Source organism: Eschscholzia californica, unplaced genomic scaffold, assembly GCF_041429995.1.
Source record: "Eschscholzia californica isolate CP2 unplaced genomic scaffold, dmEscCali1.0.p SCAF_1, whole genome shotgun sequence".
NCBI lineage: Eukaryota > Viridiplantae > Streptophyta > Magnoliopsida > Ranunculales > Papaveraceae > Eschscholzia > Eschscholzia californica.
In genome coordinates, this window is record NW_028238198.1 from 20,932,713 (window position 1) to 20,952,666 (window position 19,954).

General features: G+C 36.8%; 2 protein-coding genes across 51 annotated transcripts; one reads left to right on the forward strand and one right to left on the reverse strand.

The window, feature by feature from the left end:
• Positions 1-533: 533 nt before the first annotated feature.
• Positions 534-5,381, reverse strand: RAE1 (Transducin/WD40 repeat-like superfamily protein). Its single transcript, XM_086651446.1, has 11 exons — positions 5,090-5,381; positions 4,889-4,975; positions 4,714-4,791; positions 4,423-4,616; positions 4,040-4,181; positions 3,716-3,796; positions 3,478-3,606; positions 2,931-3,008; positions 1,951-2,022; positions 1,468-1,548; positions 534-913 (listed from the first exon to the last, which is right to left on the reverse strand). Exons 1-11 carry the CDS (start codon positions 5,141-5,143, stop codon positions 863-865), a joined length of 1,047 nt encoding a protein of 348 aa, XP_086507572.1. The 5' UTR covers positions 5,144-5,381; the 3' UTR covers positions 534-862.
• A 4,470-nt stretch (positions 5,382-9,851) lies between these two features.
• On the forward strand, positions 9,852-18,875 carry LOC147565055 (UBP1-associated protein 2A-like). 50 transcript variants are annotated; one of them, XM_086651494.1, is made up of 9 exons: positions 10,316-11,661; positions 12,322-12,489; positions 12,591-12,665; positions 12,776-12,936; positions 13,566-13,730; positions 14,362-14,515; positions 15,400-15,532; positions 16,480-16,554; positions 16,700-17,558. In XM_086651494.1, exon 1 carries the CDS (start codon positions 10,440-10,442, stop codon positions 11,658-11,660), a length of 1,221 nt encoding a protein of 406 aa, XP_086507620.1. In that variant the 5' UTR covers positions 10,316-10,439; the 3' UTR covers position 11,661; positions 12,322-12,489; positions 12,591-12,665; positions 12,776-12,936; positions 13,566-13,730; positions 14,362-14,515; positions 15,400-15,532; positions 16,480-16,554; positions 16,700-17,558. The 50 variants fall into 50 exon arrangements, with proteins under 50 accessions (XP_086507595.1, XP_086507578.1, XP_086507589.1 ...); XM_086651505.1 differs by lacking the exons at positions 12,591-12,665; positions 12,776-12,936; positions 16,480-16,554; positions 16,700-17,558 and adding exons at positions 17,769-17,839; positions 17,922-18,167; positions 18,670-18,875 and having other exon boundaries at positions 10,306-11,661; positions 13,516-13,730; XM_086651502.1 differs by lacking the exons at positions 12,591-12,665; positions 12,776-12,936; positions 16,480-16,554; positions 16,700-17,558 and adding exons at positions 17,769-17,862; positions 17,938-18,167; positions 18,670-18,875 and having other exon boundaries at positions 10,306-11,661.
• Positions 18,876-19,954: the final 1,079 nt, after the last annotated feature.

The window sequence follows — 19,954 nt, forward strand, 5'->3', positions numbered from 1 at the left end:
ATAAGAACGACGATTGCTTTGGATTCAAAATCCATTCACATATCCGTGATTATTTCAAAATCTATAAATGTATAAGTAATCTATAAAATACAATAATATTGAATTTCGAACAACTCTTTCGGATAGATAAATGGAATTAATAATTCTATCTACACCAACTCATGCCCCATAGGCCCATATAGGATGAACTTCAATTAGTAACTTATCCTAAAAAACAGGGCAACTGAATTTGACCTTTTCGTTTGGGCTAAAAGGGATCACTCAATTTCTTTTAACCTTCAACTATCTAGGTACCCTTTTTTTTAATTTAAAAGGGATCACTCAATTTCTTTTAACCTTCAACTATCTAGGTACCCTTTTTTTTAATTTAAAACACCTTGCGACAATTTTACAATACCGTGCAAAAATTTTGCAACACTTGGTAACAATTTTGCAACACTTTGCAACATGTGTGCTATTTTTACATTTAATAACCCAAATTCATTAAGCATGGATACCACATGCTAAAAAAAGAACAAATAATAGACAAAATAGGCAACTGGAAAGTAATAGTTCTATTAACTCCAAGTTCATCACCAGACAACACTGTTCCATTCTAAACTCGAAAAAGAAAAATTATGCTAAAGATCTAATCTCGAAAGCAACTCCTAGACCTTAAAAGAAAAATGTTTCGACTGACAGAACTTCACAAACTCTACGAACCAAAGTTGCGGAAAAAAGAATTCTTTATAATACCCCGTCTGTTGCGGCAAAAAAAAAGACAAGAACCAATGTCATGGACTAGCAAAATTGCTGGAAGAACTATCATTATCCTTTTTGTCCATTTTAGCTTCTGGACAGCACCTTCATATGTCGACAAGCTTCATTTTCTACCGCTTGTCCCCATCCGTGGCTTCCCTTTCACTTCAGATTCCTGGTCATCAGAAAACATTTGTTTCAGAGTCAGAAATATAGAATTATGGTATTCCCCAGTAAGACAAGTCTGTTGGAACAGAATATGACAATTTGTACAGTTTCCTTCTTTTATTCTGCTCCTGGTGCACCATTTTTATCTAACATTGAAAAATTTTGTAGTCTCACTTCAGGTGTGGGGCATTATAACGTCGTTTTAGATTGACGGCCCCAGTACGTGCTTCACCCATGCACACACCCTCAGATGACACATGCAGAAAATCGAATACGACAAATGCTCTCTCTTAGTCTTACTCAAGAGTTCGATGTCTTCTTGAGTACTTGCTTTTGGCATCAACACGCCAATCGAATACAACAAAGTTACAAACACTCCCCTAATTAATGTTGCCCCCAACTTCGAGTAACCAATTGAATTCTCTCACTCTCATCGAATAATTGTGCTTCATAATCTTCTTGTATATTTATGTCAAAGTTAGTAACCCGCTTCACGCGAAACAGAAACTTGAAAGATATTCAAGAAAAAAAAATTACAAAATCTGAATTTGCATAAATTACCTGTGGGAGGTGAAGGAAAATGTAGGACTTTGCAGTTGCTGGGTTATGATTCTCTGCACCCTTACTCCAGTCGTAACACGTCTAAACAGAAAAAACATAATTAAAAATGAAATATGTTTCTGGGAACAAATTGACAATACTCCAACATATCCACCAGGGAAATATAGGCATCCACAAAGTATTGTTTTGAACTGTCCAAACCACTGGTTTGGTATGTAATTGTGATGTGAAACGGCAACTTTCTTCTGAAAGGCAGTTAGTACCACATTGTTCCGTAAGGGTTGTTATTACATATGGACTGGGTCTTTTTGGGTAGATTCAGCGCCTAGAATGGCCACAGGTAGAGAAGCCTGGTGGTCTAGACCAGGGCGCCAGGCTCACGCTAACCACCACCACACGAGTAATTCTACCAGCCCCAAAACAGCTTATGGATTAAAAATTGAAATTTTAATGAGCTGGAGTTGAAACAAGAAAGAGAAATACCGAGTACGCATATATCGAACCATCGCTGTTGAATGCACTGGACGGTATAGGATAACTGCACCGGATCATGGCCTAGAGAGTAAACAAGAGCTTATCAGAAAACGAGATAAAATCACATGGCATAGTATTGTTGGAAATATAGCGTAGAGAGGGAAGAACAAAAAAATTATTATACTAGCTTGCAAAAGCAGGAGTGGACTTCGAACTAACAATTAGAAGTTTACAAGTTACAACAGACAACTAGATTTCGTGGTTGCAGAGTAAGAAAATTTGTACAACGTGGAATTATAAGAGGAATGACAAATCAATGAGATAAACAACAGCTACCCATTAATTACACACTGACATTAGAGACTAAAGTGTTCTGAAGAAGGATTAGTTTAATATCATTTGATGGTGTATTTCTAAACTAAATGTTTCTCATCAATCATCATAAATGTCATTCAAATATATACATTTCCAAAAATTCTAAGATTTTATTTTTCTAGATTTTTTTTATTGTTTCTAAATGCTAAGAGCAAGATATGATTTTATTCTAAGGTATATCCTACACGTTTATTCTTATAAATCCAATTCAACGAGAAAGACAATTGAAAATTCTATGATTTCATTTTTCTGACAATTCTATGTTGTTCTCTAAATTTCTAATTCCGTCCGCAAGAAAATACGCGAACATTCTTCAAACAGGATGCTGGCACAGAGGTTTCTCCAATGATATAACAATAGATCAGACAATTATGATTTAATAGCACTGACTTGTTTAAGGTGAAAGCTAAAATCAGATCAAACACGGCCAAAACAAAAAAGATGCTTAAGGAACTCTTGTTAGGACAAGCCTCCAATAACGTATTGGACCAAATTTTTTAGCAGGTCAAAGAATATAATTTCAAGAAAGAAGACAATTGCAAATTCGCAATAAACAAAGTTCTTTTTCGTTCGATTCATATCATACAAAACAAGAAAAACAGAAGAAAACACACCTTGAGTCTCTGCTTGCTATCCTTGTCCCAGAAATTAAAAGCACCATCTGACCCAGCAGTCGCAAATGTATGGTGTACCTGCGACAACCACATAAAGTATCATAAATGAACTAGATAAATGAAGAACTTAGAGAGTGTGATACCAACAAGGAATTAGATGCAACAGAACTAATTCGCAAACCAACATTAGCATATCATTATATTAATGTTGGGCATCAATATCAGTAGTCTCTTAAAATTTGTTATAACATACGATTGAATGTTATGAACCAATAGGCCTAAAAGCTCGAGAGAGATAATGTGAAGCGCCAGCACTCAAAGCATAATAATGCCTAGACTAGAACCAATTTAATGTCTGAAGACTATCGAGGGCTCATGTTAAAATGCATAAAAGCTATGTGTGAATACCAAAAAAGGAGTAGGTACTGCTCAATGAAAGAGAAATAACCAAAATCCAGCTTAACTTTATATAACTAGCGACTAATTGGCAAAGGATAAAATTAAATTATAGCAAGGACAAAGGAAGGTAATAGGTCAAGTATCTTACAGGATGGAAATTTAAAGAGTTGACTGAGTATATCTCGTTTCCCTCTCTGTGACATTTGAAAGTAAAGTTTTTGTTCTGTAGAGCATCATCCAGATGATGTACACCAACTCTGCCCTCTATTGAGCCGACCTGCAAACATAACGAAACTTTCTAATTAATATTTAATGGAACAACTAAATACTGTATTAGTTTAAGCATTAAATAACCTAAATAGACACAAAAGCAACCAAGTATTTACCAGAAAACCTTGTTGATCTGGAAATGCAGCAACACATCTTGTTTGATACTTCAAGGGTGATTGGATTCTCTTAAACTCCTCCTGTTAATATCCAGGAGTCAAGACAGTCATTAAATGTGATATTCAAAGCATTCAAAGCGACCGATAAACGATCAAGAACTCGAGTTTGCATGAAAAACATTCTAGGATGTGTTATGTATGAAAGAAGATATACAGCAACATGAAGGAAGTTGCAAATCGGAAAGAAATAACCTAGTTCTCTTGTACATGGTTCGGCAATCATATATATAAATTAACTCTTTAGACACTACTTGATCACTTTACCTGAGGTTTACTCAAGTTAAAAACAATCAAATTTCGATCGGCTGTTCCAACGACCATCAGAGGGTATCTAACAGATAGTGCATAGCAGCGTTCAGGGAGTTGTTGAGTATGAACCGGATTTGGTTGTCGGGTATCCCAGTACCTAAATCAATCAAGATCACATTTCATTACCAATCATTCAAGACAATAAGGAAACTTCAACAATTAAAAGTGGCCAATTTGGATAACCACATGCGACTCTATTGAAACAGATTCCATGAGAAAACTACAACATCTAAAGATAAAATAGAGATGTGAAAGAATTATCTAGGTAAACTATGGACATTGTGATATCGTATAAAACTCTAAACACAAAATTCTCAAAGAAATGCAAGAGATTATACTTTAAAGTCTTATCCCAACTTCCTGTAGCTAAGAGATTCATCTCTGGAATCCAAGCTAGTTCTTTAATCGGGGCATCGTGCATAGCAACAGTAGTGGGTTGTCCACCAGACATCAATGGCCACATTTTAACCTGTTTATCGCAACCTCCCGAAAAAACGGTGGTTCCATCATCCTTCCAAGCTGAACATAAAACCTAAGATGAATACAACAAATCAAACTTCAATCCCAATTAAAAAAAACCCTTGAATTCTATCAAAGAAAATGGTAGACAGAAAGAATGTATCTATTACAGGCTGATCATGTGATATTGATGCTTTGGGCATACTAGCTAAATTAGCTCCTGAACGTTGTATCTCCCAACATCTAACCTGTCAATATTATCAACAAGAACAAGAACAAGCATTCATCACTGACAATCCAGACAGAGAGAGAGAGAGGAGTATGGGGGAAGGGATTGAGCAAAACCTGATTATCCCAAGAAGTGGCAACAAGGTAATTGCCCTTGGGACTAAAACAAAGGCTAGAAACAGAATCAGTGGGAGGTTGATTAACCTAATAATAAACAAACAAACAAACAATAAATTCAATCAAGAAGTACTCTTTTTCAAACTAATTAATCTCAAAATAGGGTATTAAAAGCAATGAATCCTGAACTTTTTATTTTACCTCGGTTGACTTATTAGGGTTTGGATTTGAATTCAATCCCGTAATGTTAGACATGATTGTTGTCCACCAAGAAGAAGTTTCAGTCGATCGAGAAGTTCAGAAGGAAAAAAGAAAACTCTTGACGAGTGATAAACCCTAGTAGTAGAGAGAGAAAGTAGAAAGATGAGAGAGCGTCGAAATGAGAGGGAAAGAACGAAATATATAGACAGAACTTTGCGTTGGATTTAGGCGATTTCCAAATCAGCCTTATTTCTTTTTTTTTGGGTTTATTTCCCAAATGGCCAAGAACGATAAATATAGAGAGAAGTTAGCTTTGGATTTAGGCTACTAGCCAATGGGTCGAGCTAGGGTCGGTCCAGAGTACCAGGATTTCCAAATCAGCGGGTTATTTCCCAAAGAGAATGGGCCCCTTAACCAGCTTTGTTCGTAAACCCCTAGTTTATCGAAAATATCCATATGACCCATTTCGTCTTTTCCGTCATAATGCCGCTAATGTCAGATTTTTTATTCCAACATTACCCTTCTATGAATTTGCGTCTTCCCAAGACTCATTTAATGATGAAAGACGAAAGACCATTATTTCTTGCCACTTTCTCTTTCTAAAACTTTTATGCTTCAAAATAAATCCTCTGAATCTCTCTCTATCTATATATAGAATTTCTTCACCTGAGATACCACCGGTTGAGGAACTACATAACTATAATAATCAAGATCGAAATGACGATTTTGAACCGAGTTTAGTTTGCTTGGTGAGTACGGTTCAGAACTTCATGGAAAATATTGGCAATTTTATAATCTCTTATCTGACTTTCTCTCTTGAGAAAGAAAGTAAGTTCGGAGAGAAAAAGTAATATCAGAGCTAAAGCTAATGGAGTAAGTGAAAGGGGAAATTTTGGAAGATGAACTTTCCGTACGGTGAAATCTTCATTACTTTCTCACATCAAGACTTCAAAAGGAGAAAGAAACATTAACTCGTCTTAATGGATGCTCACAAATTCTTAGTTGTTTTGGTAAAGATTACACAACTGATTTTCACTGCTATTAAAGGGTTTAAATCTCCAAACTCATCCTTCTGTTTCTCATTGTTCTTCTCTCTTTACTCTTGATTTTCTCACTTTATCATTTTCTAAAAGGCTTAAATCTCCTAACCTTTTAGCAATTTCTTCCTCTTGTCTTACTCTGAAAGTTCTTTTTGGTGTGTGTTTAATATTAAGCATATTGATTTTGTTGGAGATAAAGCTTTAATGAGTATAACAATTTCATATTTTTGAGTTTAAAATATGGTGGTTTTCAATGCTATTCAATTAATTTGATTTCGACGAGATGAAGTTTTTGTTAATCTACTTTATTCTTCTTCTTTTGTGTCAATTAAGAGAATATCTCGACTGAAAATTAGAAAAAGCGGTTCGACAGGCCATTAAAGAAAAGTTTATCAACAGAAATAGGTAGTGAAGTATTAAGATCTTTTGAAACAAAAGCAAATTCAAAATTATCATCATCATCAAAATCACCACCATCATCGTCGTCATCATCATTATCGCCATCGCCATCATCATTATCAAGATCGACATCGTCGTTTTTGTTGTTTGAGCTTTGGTCTGGAAGATGAAGAAGAAAAAGTAAATGGAGAAATTTTAATTTGGTTATAGGTTTTAGAAATGATAAAAAGAATTTTCGAAAAAGGTTGAAAGATTTGAGGTGACAACATGAAAAGTCGTGCAAAGGGTAACTTAGGAATAAAAAAACTGACTTTAACAGACATATGACGGTGACGGCAAAAAGGGGGTCATCTGAGTATTTTCGATAAACTAGGAGGACGTGGGAAGCTGGTCATAACCTAGGAGGCCATTTGGGAAATAATCTTTTTCTTGTGAAATTTGACTATGATCTATGATAGTCATTACAACGACATTGATGCCTCAAAGATGTGATGAGCGCGATAATATTCACTCTTTTTCTTGCTCTATTTATACCTATTTACTATATGTATCGCTTTCATATAATCTGCTATCGCCTAATTTAAACTCTTACAAGAACGGGCCTAAAGTTCAACTAAACTATGGCCTAAAACTCAACTACATTATTTGTACCTTAATAAACCAAGTTCAATAAATCATGGAATCCACCTCTTTTGGAATCGAATCTGGAACTTTTATGTTATGTTTGGCGTGCTAGAATCACGTGGGAATGGAATGTGATTCCTGAGAATCACAATCCTGTTTATTATTTAGCTTTTGGGAATGCAAGGGGAATCTTATTCTCTCAGAAATGGAATTGCCCCTAAACGGGATAATAACAAACCCAGAGAGGAGGATAATTTGTTATTCCCATCCCTGGAAATGTTTTGTTTTAATATTTATGGACAAAATTATCCTTATTTAAGTATTAGAATGACTAATATTAAAATCATTTTTCACATAATATCACAACTAAAAAATAAAAAACTTAGGGTTCGACCATCACCACAACAACTCTTTCTTTCGCTCGAACGTAACTCTTTCTCTAGTTTTTTTCCTTCTCTCTCGTTCTTTGTTCATTCAAATGAATTTTATTACGTTTAAAAAGAAAAAAAATAGTCGAGACTTTTTTTTTTTAATTTAAATAAATCTTTAAATACTAATTAAATTTGTTCATCGCATTACTATTTCATATTTACAAATTTGAATGAATGATAATAATTGAAATATATAACAAAGTTGACATGTATTTTATGTAGCTTAAGTAAAAGGGTATAACATGACTTTTACAAAAATTTACATTCCTATTCACGTATGAACCAGACACCAAGTTAGGAATCTATTATGAATCAAATTCTTATGGGTTATTTCCCAAATGCTCCCAACTTTGTGACCAGCTTCCTGGCTAGCCCCCTACTTTAGCAAATATTCCCATATGACCCACTTTTTTCCGTTATCTTTAACTGTTTGTTACTCTCACTCCTCCACCTAATTTCCTCTCTTTGCCAAGTCACTTAAAACGCCACATCATCATCTTCTCCGGCAGGGGTCGCCGGTCGACCAAATTTCCGGTCGGCGACCTTCAAACATTAAAAAAAACATTCCCTCTCTCTAAAAAAAAATCCCTTTCTCTCTCTAGATCTGGTTCACCATGAACCAGATCTAGGTCTGATTCGAACAGACTTTCAATGAAGGTCGGTTCGTCTGAACAGACCCTCATTGAAGGTATGTTCGTCTGAACAGACCCGCAATGAGGGTCTGTACGGCTGAAACATACCTTTAATGAAGGTCTGTTCGGGTATGATTCGAACAGACCTAGATATGGTTCACCATGAACCAGATTTAGAGAGAGAAAGGGATAAAAAAAAATTTAGAGAGAGAAAGAGGGATTTTTTTTTTTTATGTTTGAAGGTCGCCGGCCGAAAATTTGGCCGGCCGGCGACCCCTGCCGGAGAAGACGATGATGTGGCGTGCTCAAATGATGTGGCAGAGAGAGAAAATGAGATGGAGGATAGAGAGTAACGGAAAGTTAAAGATAACGGAAAAATGGGGCTATATGGGTATTTTTGCTAAAGTAGGGGGCCAGGCAAGAAGCTGGTCACAAAGTTGGGGGCCATTTGGGAAATAACCCAATTCTTATTCATGGTCAAGTCAAAAGTCAAATTAATAATCTGATTCTCAGGAATCATGTTATAGGAATGCGATTCCCAAGAATAACATTCCATTCCCGCACGCCAAACACGACTTTAGGCTTTTGGAGCTTATGTCAACATTATCAACCACTTGAACTACTAAATGTTGACAAATCAGCCTTCTTAATCAACCTAAATTTACGAATAATATTTATTTACTTTAATATATAGCTAACTATTTCATTGTTATACACGACTACACAAGTAAAGGTGTTCATTGGTTCGGTATCCAATAGGTTGGGGTCATCCACTGACCAATCCAAGGTGGTTTGGTTAGTGACTTTTGAAATTATACCAAACCGCTTATAGTTTGGTTTGGTTGTCATTCAAACGACCAATGAGCGGTTTGGACACCACTAGATACCAAACCAATTACAAAAAGGGAGGACGGGTTTTAAGTCTAAAATCGAATGATCAATGGGTCTAGAGCCCAAAGATAATCTGAAATAGAAAATAAATCCACTTAGAGTAAATTACATGTCTAACCTTTGATTTTTTTTATTACTACCTAACCTATCACTAAATTATTTTCTTCACGAACAGACCTCCGGCGAAGGTCTCCCTTCGCCGGAATGTTAGAGAGAGAGGTAGAGAGAAAAAAAAAATTGGTTTGAAGGTCGCCGACCGGAAATTTTGCCGTCCGGCGACACCTGCCGGAGAAGGTGATGAGGTGGCTGGTTTTAACAAGGTGGCAGAGAGAGAAAACATGCTGGAGGAGAGAGAAAAGAAATGGAAGAGAGAGAGTAACGGTGTTATAATGGAAGGGGGTCATATGGGTATTTCTCGTAAAGTAGGGGGCCAGACAGGAAGCTGGTCACAAAGTAGGGGGCCATTAGGAAAATAACCCAATATATATTTATGAAAGGGTAAGAATGAGAGGAAATAAATTGCTTGATGCATGGGGCCCACTAGATAGTAAATTTTTGGACTTATTTTCTATTTTCTGTTTATTTTGGTTTTATATTATTTATTAATTTAGGAGTGGATATACGACTAATTACTCCCCTATTTTCGGACATTAAACTCAAAAATCTTTAAAAAAGTATTATTCATAAAATGCCATGCATTGAGATATTTTATTCCTTTTTTGTGTTGAAAGGAGATATTTTCTTTATACAATCTACCAAGTAATCTTTGAGATCCTGAAATCCAATCAAACTAATAAAAGATAAAAAGTGGGTGCCGTGAGAGAGGGAGAAGAATGATAAAAAGATGAAGAGTAGTGCATGGTGTTTGAGTTTGCATCTCATTACCGACCCATTCAAGACACAATGGAGTGAAAAACGTGCGAGTTAACTCTACGAGTAGTCTATAGGCGACCCCAAAATTTGCCATAGGCCTGTTCTCTCTATTAGCAACTCTTGTACGGAGCAGTCCGAGACACTCGAATTGAGCTTCATCTGTGTTGGATTTGGGCACCGTTCTAGACCAGTCCGAGTGCTGTGTGCCTGTGTCCCTGGGCCTCAGATTCTCAGTGGGAAGCGCCTCGGGAGTGCTACTACGAAATTTGGGCACCAATTAGACTCTCTTTTCTCATATATGCGTCAGATTATCTCTTTCGGCTGATACTACTAACACGTGATGAAGTGATAATATAAACCCTAAAAATCTTACAACCCCCAAAACAATCTTCTACCCTGAATTTTCGTCCTCCATTTTTATCTCCAACTCTCTCTCTCTCTCTAAAATCTCCTTCCACCCATGGCGAAAAAGCGAAAGGTCGATGAAGACCTAAACGAGATTAAAGCGGAAGGAGAAACTGAAACAGAAGAAGATTCAAATGGAGAAGAACTAGTAGATCTCGACAAACTCCTTGAACCATTCAACAAAGAACAACTAATTGATATCATTAGAACAGCTGTATCAGAAAACCCTAAAATTATTGAAGAAATTCATCGATTAGCTGATGTTGATCCTGCTCATCGGAAACTCTTCGTTCATGGGCTTGGGTGGGAAACAACATCAGAAACCCTACGAGATTTCTTCTCTAAGTATGGTGAAGTAGAAGATTGCAAAGTTGTTGCTGATAAATCCACAGGGAAATCTAAAGGGTATGGTTTTATATTGTTTAAACATCGAAGAAGTGCTCAGGAAGCCCTAAAAGATCCTCAAAAGATGATTGAGAATAGAATGACTGCTTGTCAATTAGCATCTTCTGGTCCTGTTAATCCTTCACATTCACAGCCACAAAATCAGCAAAGTAACAACTCTCAAGACGGATTACAGAAGAAAATTTATGTAAGTAATGTTCATTCAGAAATATCTGGTGATAAATTGCTTGCTTTCTTTTCAAAGTATGGGGAAATTGAAGAAGGTCCATTAGGGTTTGATAAACAAACTGGAAAACCTAGGGGTTATGCACTTTTTATTTATAAAACTGTTGAAGGAGCAAAAAAGGCTTTAGAAGAGCCAAGTAAGAGTTTTGATGGTCATCAGTTATACTGCCAAAAAGCCACTGAGAATCATAAGCATAAATCTGGGTCTGGTCCTGCTTCTGCTCAGGCTGGGAACGGGTTTAATCCGGTTGGTAATGCCGGTGGGTATAATCTTGGTGGTGCTGCTGGTTTTACTCAAAATGGGGTTTTGGCTCACCCAGCTTCAGCTGGTTTGTTAGGACAAGGGCTTATGGGTGGTACGCCGCCTTTTGGTCAAGGGATGCAACCTATTCAAGCTGCTCTAGCTGTACTTGCTGCAGCTGGACAAAATCCCGCTGCTTTTGGAGTTTCTCCTACTATGATGAACTTTGGTCCACCTTCACTGATGCAACCGGCAATGCCAGGTTTCGGATTTGGGAACCTGGGATATCAGAATCCACAAGCTCATCAAGTAAATAATTCGTATCAGAGTGGATCAACAGGGCAAGGTTCTGCGACTAGGCCTCCTTCTGATATGGGACCAATGGGAGGATATGTAGCCCGTTAAGGTACTATATACAACCATTTTGTTTATTTGATTTTTTGGTGCGGGTTTAGTTTTTCCTGGTGTTTTCTGGTCTTTTTTTTTTTTGCTAATCAGTGCTTACTCTGTTTTAGTTTGAGGAATCCAGATTTCAGAAAGTGGTATTACAGTTGCTTTAAAGAAGGGATTTGAGCCATTGGGGCTCTGGGCAATGAACGTATTCTGGCGCATTCATTATTCAGAAAAATGAACTACTTTTATATTTTGGTTTTGTCCTTCCTATGGATGTATCTGTTTTGGAACTTTCTCGTACTCTTTCCGCATGTTAGTTTTGTTGTTTTTTCCCTTTGTAAGAGAACATTATGAGTTTCTTTATTATATAGTAGCTTTCTGTCATGATTTAAGTTTTGGAGACGTAATGAATGTGATTTGATCAGAGCTTGTGGACTTTCTTCTTTGCTGTTTGTTATTTTCTCATCCTAAATGACAAGGAATGTTATTTGTCGTATTCTTGGAAAATGGTTTCAGATTTTTCATGTTTGTCATTAGTTGTCGGTACCTGTTTCTCGTGCGAATACGTGTGATTTCGATTTCCAAGTAAGAGTCTAAGAGATAACTAATTCTAATTTATAGTTCTTGCTTCTCGTCCTCTTTATTTGTTGTTACTGGTCCTTATGGATGGCAGCATGAAAAAGAACGAAATCTTGCAAACATGATCTCCTTGCATTTCTTGCTCCTATATTATGGTCAACTTGGCATGCCATATTATGGTCGGACTTGATCATGAAATGGAGAAGGACTCCGTCTGTCTGGATCCAATTAAGAAAACTCAAATTTCCATAGACTTAAAACAGTAAGTCTTCTTGAGCGAGTAACTATTTTCTATTTATTTTGCTGTTCTTTCAATGATTTTAGTTTGAAGAATCTGACTTTATTTTGGACGTGCTGTTATAGACTCTCCATTATGAAACTGTTGTCAGATTCGGATTTCTTACAATTCCTAAGTTGCAGTTCCACTGTTTATATCTTGTAATTGCATTCTTGATTATGCGTCATATTTATTATACAAACATGAAGCTGACACATAGAGAACATGAACTACAAAAAACATTCCTGATTTTCTGATTTGGACCATTCAGAAGACTAGGAACTCAACAGTCTCTAAAGGATAAAATGGTTGGGAGATAGTGCATCCCTCTTTGATCCAATGCGATGCTTTAAAATACGTTTTACGCCTCAAAGCGGTGTACTCTCATAAGGCGAGGCAGTGCCTCGAGTTGTATGCCTCAATGCGTAAAAGGTGTGAACTATTTTTTTGTATAAGGAAATGGCATCAATTATGTCAAAAATATAACATAGTTTTTCTACTTTACAACCATAATATACTGTTAAGTGTTTAACGAACAAAAATACTTAGTAATGTTTCTATCTTGTCCAACAACTCAAAATAACAGGTGACTTAAGATGCACTCATGCACATGTTTTATTCTCGGGGTCAAATATGTAGGCCTCGAAGGTTTTAAAATACGTTTTTACGCCTCAAGGCGGGTTGCCCTCACAAGGCGAGGCGTAAACTACGAAAAAAATTGGTAAACAAAATAACATCAATTATATACGAACATTGTTCACAAGTTTTTCTACTTTACTGCCATAGTATGAAGTCTTAAGTGTTGCCAAACAACTCAAAGATAACACTGGAAAGCAAAACCAAAACTTCTGAAGAGTTCTTCTCAATACTCAATAGTACAACTTTCTAAAGTACTTACGCCTAAGCTGTTTTTTCAAACATTGTACGCCTCGAGGTATCAAGTGACCGCCTCGCCTCGAGGTGTACGCCTTGAACGTTTTTAAAACATTGATTCAAAGTACATTCTTTTAGTAGAGTGGAGGCAAGAGATGGCTGAACTGTTTATCTCTAGGTGACTTCAGTGATGCAACCGGCAATGGCAGGTTTCGGATTTGGGAACCTGGGATATCAGAATCCACAAGCTCATCAAGTGAATAATTCGTATCAGAGTGGGTCAACAGGGCAAGGTTCTGCGACTAGGCCTCCTTCTGATATGAGACCGACGGGAGGATATGTAGCCCGATAAGGTAATATCTGCAACCATTTTGTTTATTTGATTTTTGTCATGGGTTTAGTTTTTCCCCCGGGGTTTTCCGGTCTTTTGTGCCAATCAGTGCTTACTCTGTTTTAGTTTGAGGAATCCAGATTTCAGAAAGTGGTTATTAGAGTTGCTTTAAAGAGGGGATTTGAGCCATTGGCGCTCGGGACAACGAACGTATTCCGGTGCATTGATTATTCAGAAAAATGAACTACTTTAATGTTTTAGTTGTGTCGATGTATTTGTTTTGAAACTTTCTCGTACTCCTTTCGGATGCTAGTTTTACTGTTTTTTCCCTTGTAATACAATGTTAGTAAGTTCTTTGTTATATAGTAGCTTTTGGTCATTGTTTAAGTTTTGGAGACATTATAAAGGTGATTTGATCCAAATTTGTTGATATTCTTATTGTTTGGTGTTCGTTATTTTCTCATCCTAAATGACAAGGAATGTTATTTGCTGTATTCTTGGAAAACGATTTCAGATTATTCATGTTTGCCATTATTTGCCACTTTTGATAGGAATCCTACTTAGGAATCCTGCAACCAAACACACCATAATTCTAATTGTTGTTTTTGCTTGTCGCTCTCTTTATTTTTGTTCTTGGTCCTTATTGTTGGCAGCACGAAAAAGGATCAAATCTTGCAAACATGATGTTCCTTGCATTTCTTGCTCCTGTATTATGGTCAACTTGACATGCCAATATTTGTCGCTCTTGATCATTCCATCTGTCCTGAACCCAATTGAGAAAACTCAATCTTCCATAGACTTATTACAGTAAGTCTCCTTCAGCGACTAATTATTTTCTATTTATTTTGCTGTGCATTCAATTATTAGTTTTGAAGAATCTGACTTTATTTCGGACTTGCTTACGTAGACTCTCCATTATGAATTTGTTATTAGTTTCTTACAATACTGTTTAATTCTTGTAATTTTGTGCTTGATTGTGCGTCATGTTTATTATACAAAGAAGAAGCTGCCACATCGAGAACATGAACTATAAAAAACATTACTGATTTTCTGTAGTTCTAATTTGGAACATTTGGAAGACTAGGAACTCAGCAGTCTCTTAGGATAAAAAGGTCGAGAGAAAGTGCATCATTTTTTTTAATTCAAAACACGCTTTTACGCCTCAAAGCGGTGTATCTCATAAGGTGAGGTGCAGAGGTGCTGCCTCTAGGCGTATGCATGTTGATCTTCCATAACTGATCCTCACACTTATCCGTCACGCGGAGAGTACTTAGAATGGAACTTGCGACAAGGCTAAGGCATGGAAAAGAGAGTGGTCAACTCTTGCCTATATTGTTTTATCGTATGCTGGTCTCCAGTCTAATAAGGGAATTTAAGATGCTATGTTAACATTGTCAAGGATTATTGGAGCCTAGGGCAACAAGCACCTAACTTTGACGGATTGGCATACACTACATTTTTCAGTGCCAACATTTACTGTAAGAGAATCGGTATTTTCATCATTTTTTTTGTGAAGCAGAAGCTAGTAGATAGAATTTCTGATGGTCAAATTCATATTCTTTACTTGTTATTTGTTCTTTTGCACAATCTGAGTTCACTGCTACTAGATGCCTCCAGTAAAGTTTATTGCATCTGAAATAACATGTACTTCTATTCCGCTATGTTGCTGACTCTGCAGACCCAAATCGCAGGTAGTTATATCGTGTCTGGAGTCCAGGCTATTCTGCCTTAAAGAGAACGTGAGTGGGAGGGGGGTGAAACATTAGGAGTTCATGCAACATCTGGAAATGAAAAGTTGGTGCATTTCGCTGCTTGTATCAGCAGGTATGCTTCTATTCATCAATTTATGCATAAGTTGAGTAAGTCAGTTCGGGATTGTCCTCGTCACATTGAACTGAATATGTGTTTGTGATTCTTGTTTAACCATCAACAGTGGAAACGTCTTAAATATTTTATTACCATTGTTTCGCAAAAAATGCTCTGTGGGCACATCATAGTACAAAGGAAACAAAGAGTATTGAAAAAACAAAGAGAAACCAACAAAATCATGCTACTATGCTAGTAAGTAGTAATTATGTAGAATGATGTCAACTGTCATTCTACACATGTATCTATTATATGTATGTCCATAGGATTTATGGGAAGACAAGTTGAGGTTAGGTAAGGTAAAAGTAAATATCATCAAAAGGAAGGAAGAAAGGAAGAAAGAAAGAGAGAGACAGAGAGATATTGTCATCACTCAAAACATTCACTGGAATCAGAAGTAGCTAAGGTTGTTAGTTGTTGTGTTTAGGCAATGGATGCATAAAAAACCACAGCTTATTCTGTTCGTTGTGTCACCAGATGCACAATGAAACCACAAAAAATAATACGGAAAAAGACAATGAAAGGCAGCTATTTGACGCCATTATCTTACTCTGCACATTACATTGAAGGTCTTCTCTATGTCAAGCCCTCACCATGTTCTTCATCTTCATCGTACAATGATCAGAAGAACCCCTTGTTGAACGTTATTCAACAACTTAAGCAATCCTTCTCTTACACTCTCACTCACTTTTTCCACTTTCCGGTTGCCTAGCTAGTAGCTACACAACATAATCACAATGAAACCCCACCTTCATACCCTGTTTCCTTGAATTATAACTCTCAAGGAGTAGAATTTATCCATGTCATTTACAGATGTAACAATTACAGATATTCTCTTTAAGTTCCTCGAATCGTCAAATTGTTTTTTCCTCTTGATGGATTCCTAAACCATGATGGATACACAGGTCTCTTGCTCACTGTTCAAGTAATGGATCTTGCAAATGGCAGTTTCATTGGCTGTTCTTTTAACAATGTCATAGGTGACGACACCTCTTTTTGGCATTCTTTTAATACATGGTCAGAAATTTGTAGAACGAAATGATATGTCGAGTGTATTTCACATCCACCATCATAAATCGCTGGTTCCCGAATCATCATTTCATCAACCTTCATTTCTTTCTCCAGAATGAGTCCAAAAGATTCGAAAACCAACCTCTGCGGAGTGAATTTTCCATTTCTCAGCTCAAGTAGTCGCTCGACCCAACGAAGGGGATGAAATAATAACACATGCGCGCTGTGCTGTCTAAACATAGCGGACGAAACAATCTGCAAGGTGCTTCCAAATGATAGGATGAGATTGAATCCTCCTTTGTCTAATGACTACTTTGGATGCTATGTTGATGCTGTAGCAGGTAAAGTTAAGGCAGGGCAATTACTTGGCCATAGTCAAGGTTGGACAGCTAGGATTCAACACGAGGCTGTTGCTATTAGGACTGACCAGAATGGCAGAGAGAATCTAAAAGACTGGATAGAGGCCATCAATTCTTCAAATGGGACCTGCTTATGATCAGTCAACTCTAGCCATTGGTGGCTCACCAAGGTTCAATATATATGGATGTGATTTCGGTTGGGGAAAGGCCATGTCTGTTCGTAACGGGCCAGCTTTTAAATTCAGTGCGAATATGTGTTTTTATGCAGCCTGTGAACTCGTGAAGGTGGTGGAAACATGGACGTTGTATTTGTCTCCCACGTGAAACAATTTTTGCTCTCGAATCTGATGAGTTTCTGAAGGCCCTCTAAAACTATATTCTGTCATGTGTGTTTATCCCATCACAAAACAATCACTGAATCACATTTAGTTCAATAAAAGCATTTCTACTTGTAGTTGTGAATTTGTGATTTTCGATTAGTTCACTGAGATTTGTGGGTACTCCTTAATCTACATGTAATGGGTGATCTCGTTTACTTAATGAGATTGTACTAAAGTTCATGCATTTGTCATAAATGCCAGATGATTTATACATATACATATTAGCCTTCTTGACCTTTTTGTTCATGATTTTCAAGTTCATGTTATCTTTTTTGTTTTTCATAATCTGTGTAACTTGGTGTTTGTTTTTCCTGAGCCAGATCTGTCATCTGACTCAAGGTTTATGTTGCCTTGAGTGGATTCCAAGATGTTTATTTTTGTCAGACTTCTGTGAAGGACTGATTTGGATTGATCTCATTTCAGTTTTTTTGTTGAATAGGGTAGGGTCCACTTGAGTTAAGACGTATCGAAGTCATAGGAGTCAAACAAGGACAATGAGAAAGAAACAATTAACTGTTAGTAGATGCTTGATATATGGGTAATTATGTCTTAAATAACTTGTAGATCAGTTGCTGACTTCTGAAGTTTAAGTCTCAGGTTTTCTCTCTTCCAGGAGACTGATGGATGAACTTTAGAAGTTTTGGGCACTACAGCCGGAAGAGAGAAGTGGATGGATTTCCATATGGGAGAATAGCAGGTACACCAAAATACATGGTTGGAAGATGTTTCTCTCTCACAAAAAAAATGTTCTAAAACTTCTACTCACAGACTGGCTAAGCAGCTTAGCTTAGGCCTCATTTGGGTAAGAGCAACTCCAATGTCTGTGTGTCACTGTGTCTTAGGGCAAGTCCAACGTGGGGCTCGGGCTCCCAATTTTGGGAGCCCTTGATTTTTAGGAGCCCCGGGGCTTTTTTCAATTCCAACGTCGGGCTCCTAACAGGGGCTCTCAAATCTAAATTATGTACGTGTGTAATGTACGTGTGCGGACTTTTAATTTCAATTTTCAACTATAAATTATTAATTTTAAATATAAAATTGAAATTTAATATTATGTTAGAGAGAGAGAAGGAATTTTGAAAAGATAAAAAAAATTAAAAAAAGAAAAAAATTAGAGAAATGATTGGAAAAACAAATTTAAAACAATTTATATTTTTTGAGGGGATCCACCCCAAATATGGCCGTTGGGAGACCCCCAACGACCATATTTGGGGCTGGGAGCCCCCCAGCCCAAGCTCCCATTTGGGAGCTAGGGAGCATGGGGCTCCCGGGTTGGACTCCGTGGGCTGGGGCTCCCAAATTTTGAATTTGGGAGCCCCAGCCCCCCCCACATTGGAGTTGCTCTTAGGCCTAAAAACTATTTTTTCAACCCAAAATTTTAAGTCTCAACTCAGTCTGAAAAATCAGCTCAGATGCATTTGAGGCTTAGGTCTAAAATTTGAGCATGTGGGAAACGCGTGTGTGAGTGCCTTGTTGGTATACGAAAAATGTGTGATCTTGTGTATGTGCAAAACACGTGTTTGAACTATTTTTGAAATAATTTTCTTTTTTAAATTTTTAGATTTTGAATTTCTCACATATTCTAATCAACCAATTTTCAGATATTTACAACTACTATTTAACTAAAACATATATATCTCTTAACAAAAAAAAAAAAAAAAACTAAAACATATATATATATATATATACACCATAAATAGAAGCCAGGAAAGTCATGCCCTGATCTTATTCAACACTTCTGGAAAATGAGATCTAACAATGATAATGAGTAGATTTTGGGCCGCAGGATTGATAATGTAAAAGTTTATTAGAATGTATTTAGTTACTAATGTGGAGTTTAATTAGATTATTATGAGTTTAAAAAATTTTAAACTAATTAAATTTTTTAAAAATTAAAACTACTGGCATTGTGAAAAAAAGAATTTTGGCAGTTGGATTTGCTCTAACACATGACCGTGGGGAGTCCCCAATGATCATGTGTTGCCCTTCAATCAACTCAATTGCTTGAGTGGACTGAAGGGTCCCTTCGGGGCCGACGGAGCTCAACCCAGGAGGTGCTCACTAGACCAGTCGGCTGAGGTCCAAAATTCTGTTCAAAATTCTTCGATATTGGGCTCAAGCCAACTGGTGTAGAAGTTGCTCTAAGCGAATGGTGGCCAATACGTGGACAACCATTTTTCTTATATGGACAACTAGCTTAAGTGATCAACTAAAAAAATTAATTTTTTTATGTGGGCACTAATTTTTAAGGGGACAACTCTTTATTATTTTCACTTAAGTCTCTTAGACTTAGATGTATTATTTTAACTCATCCCTCTCCATAAATCCTGATTTAGTTTGGTCTTCTTCTTCCTACTACTTAATCTTCATCACCAACACCCAAATTTCTAGAGAGAGAAATTTCTTGGAGAAGCATTGTTGATTATGTCACCAAACAAAGGGAAGGGAATTGGTGAAGGATCTTCCCAAAGAGAAGTATAAGATCTAAAAACCCTAAATTTTTTAAAAACTAGAACTCAAAATTTTCAAAACCCTAGAAATCCTTTTTCTTTTTTCTTTTTTACAAAGAAGAAGATCTGCTCGTGTTTCGCGGGAAAGAAGAAACACGAGCAGATCTGCTTGTTGAAGCCCAC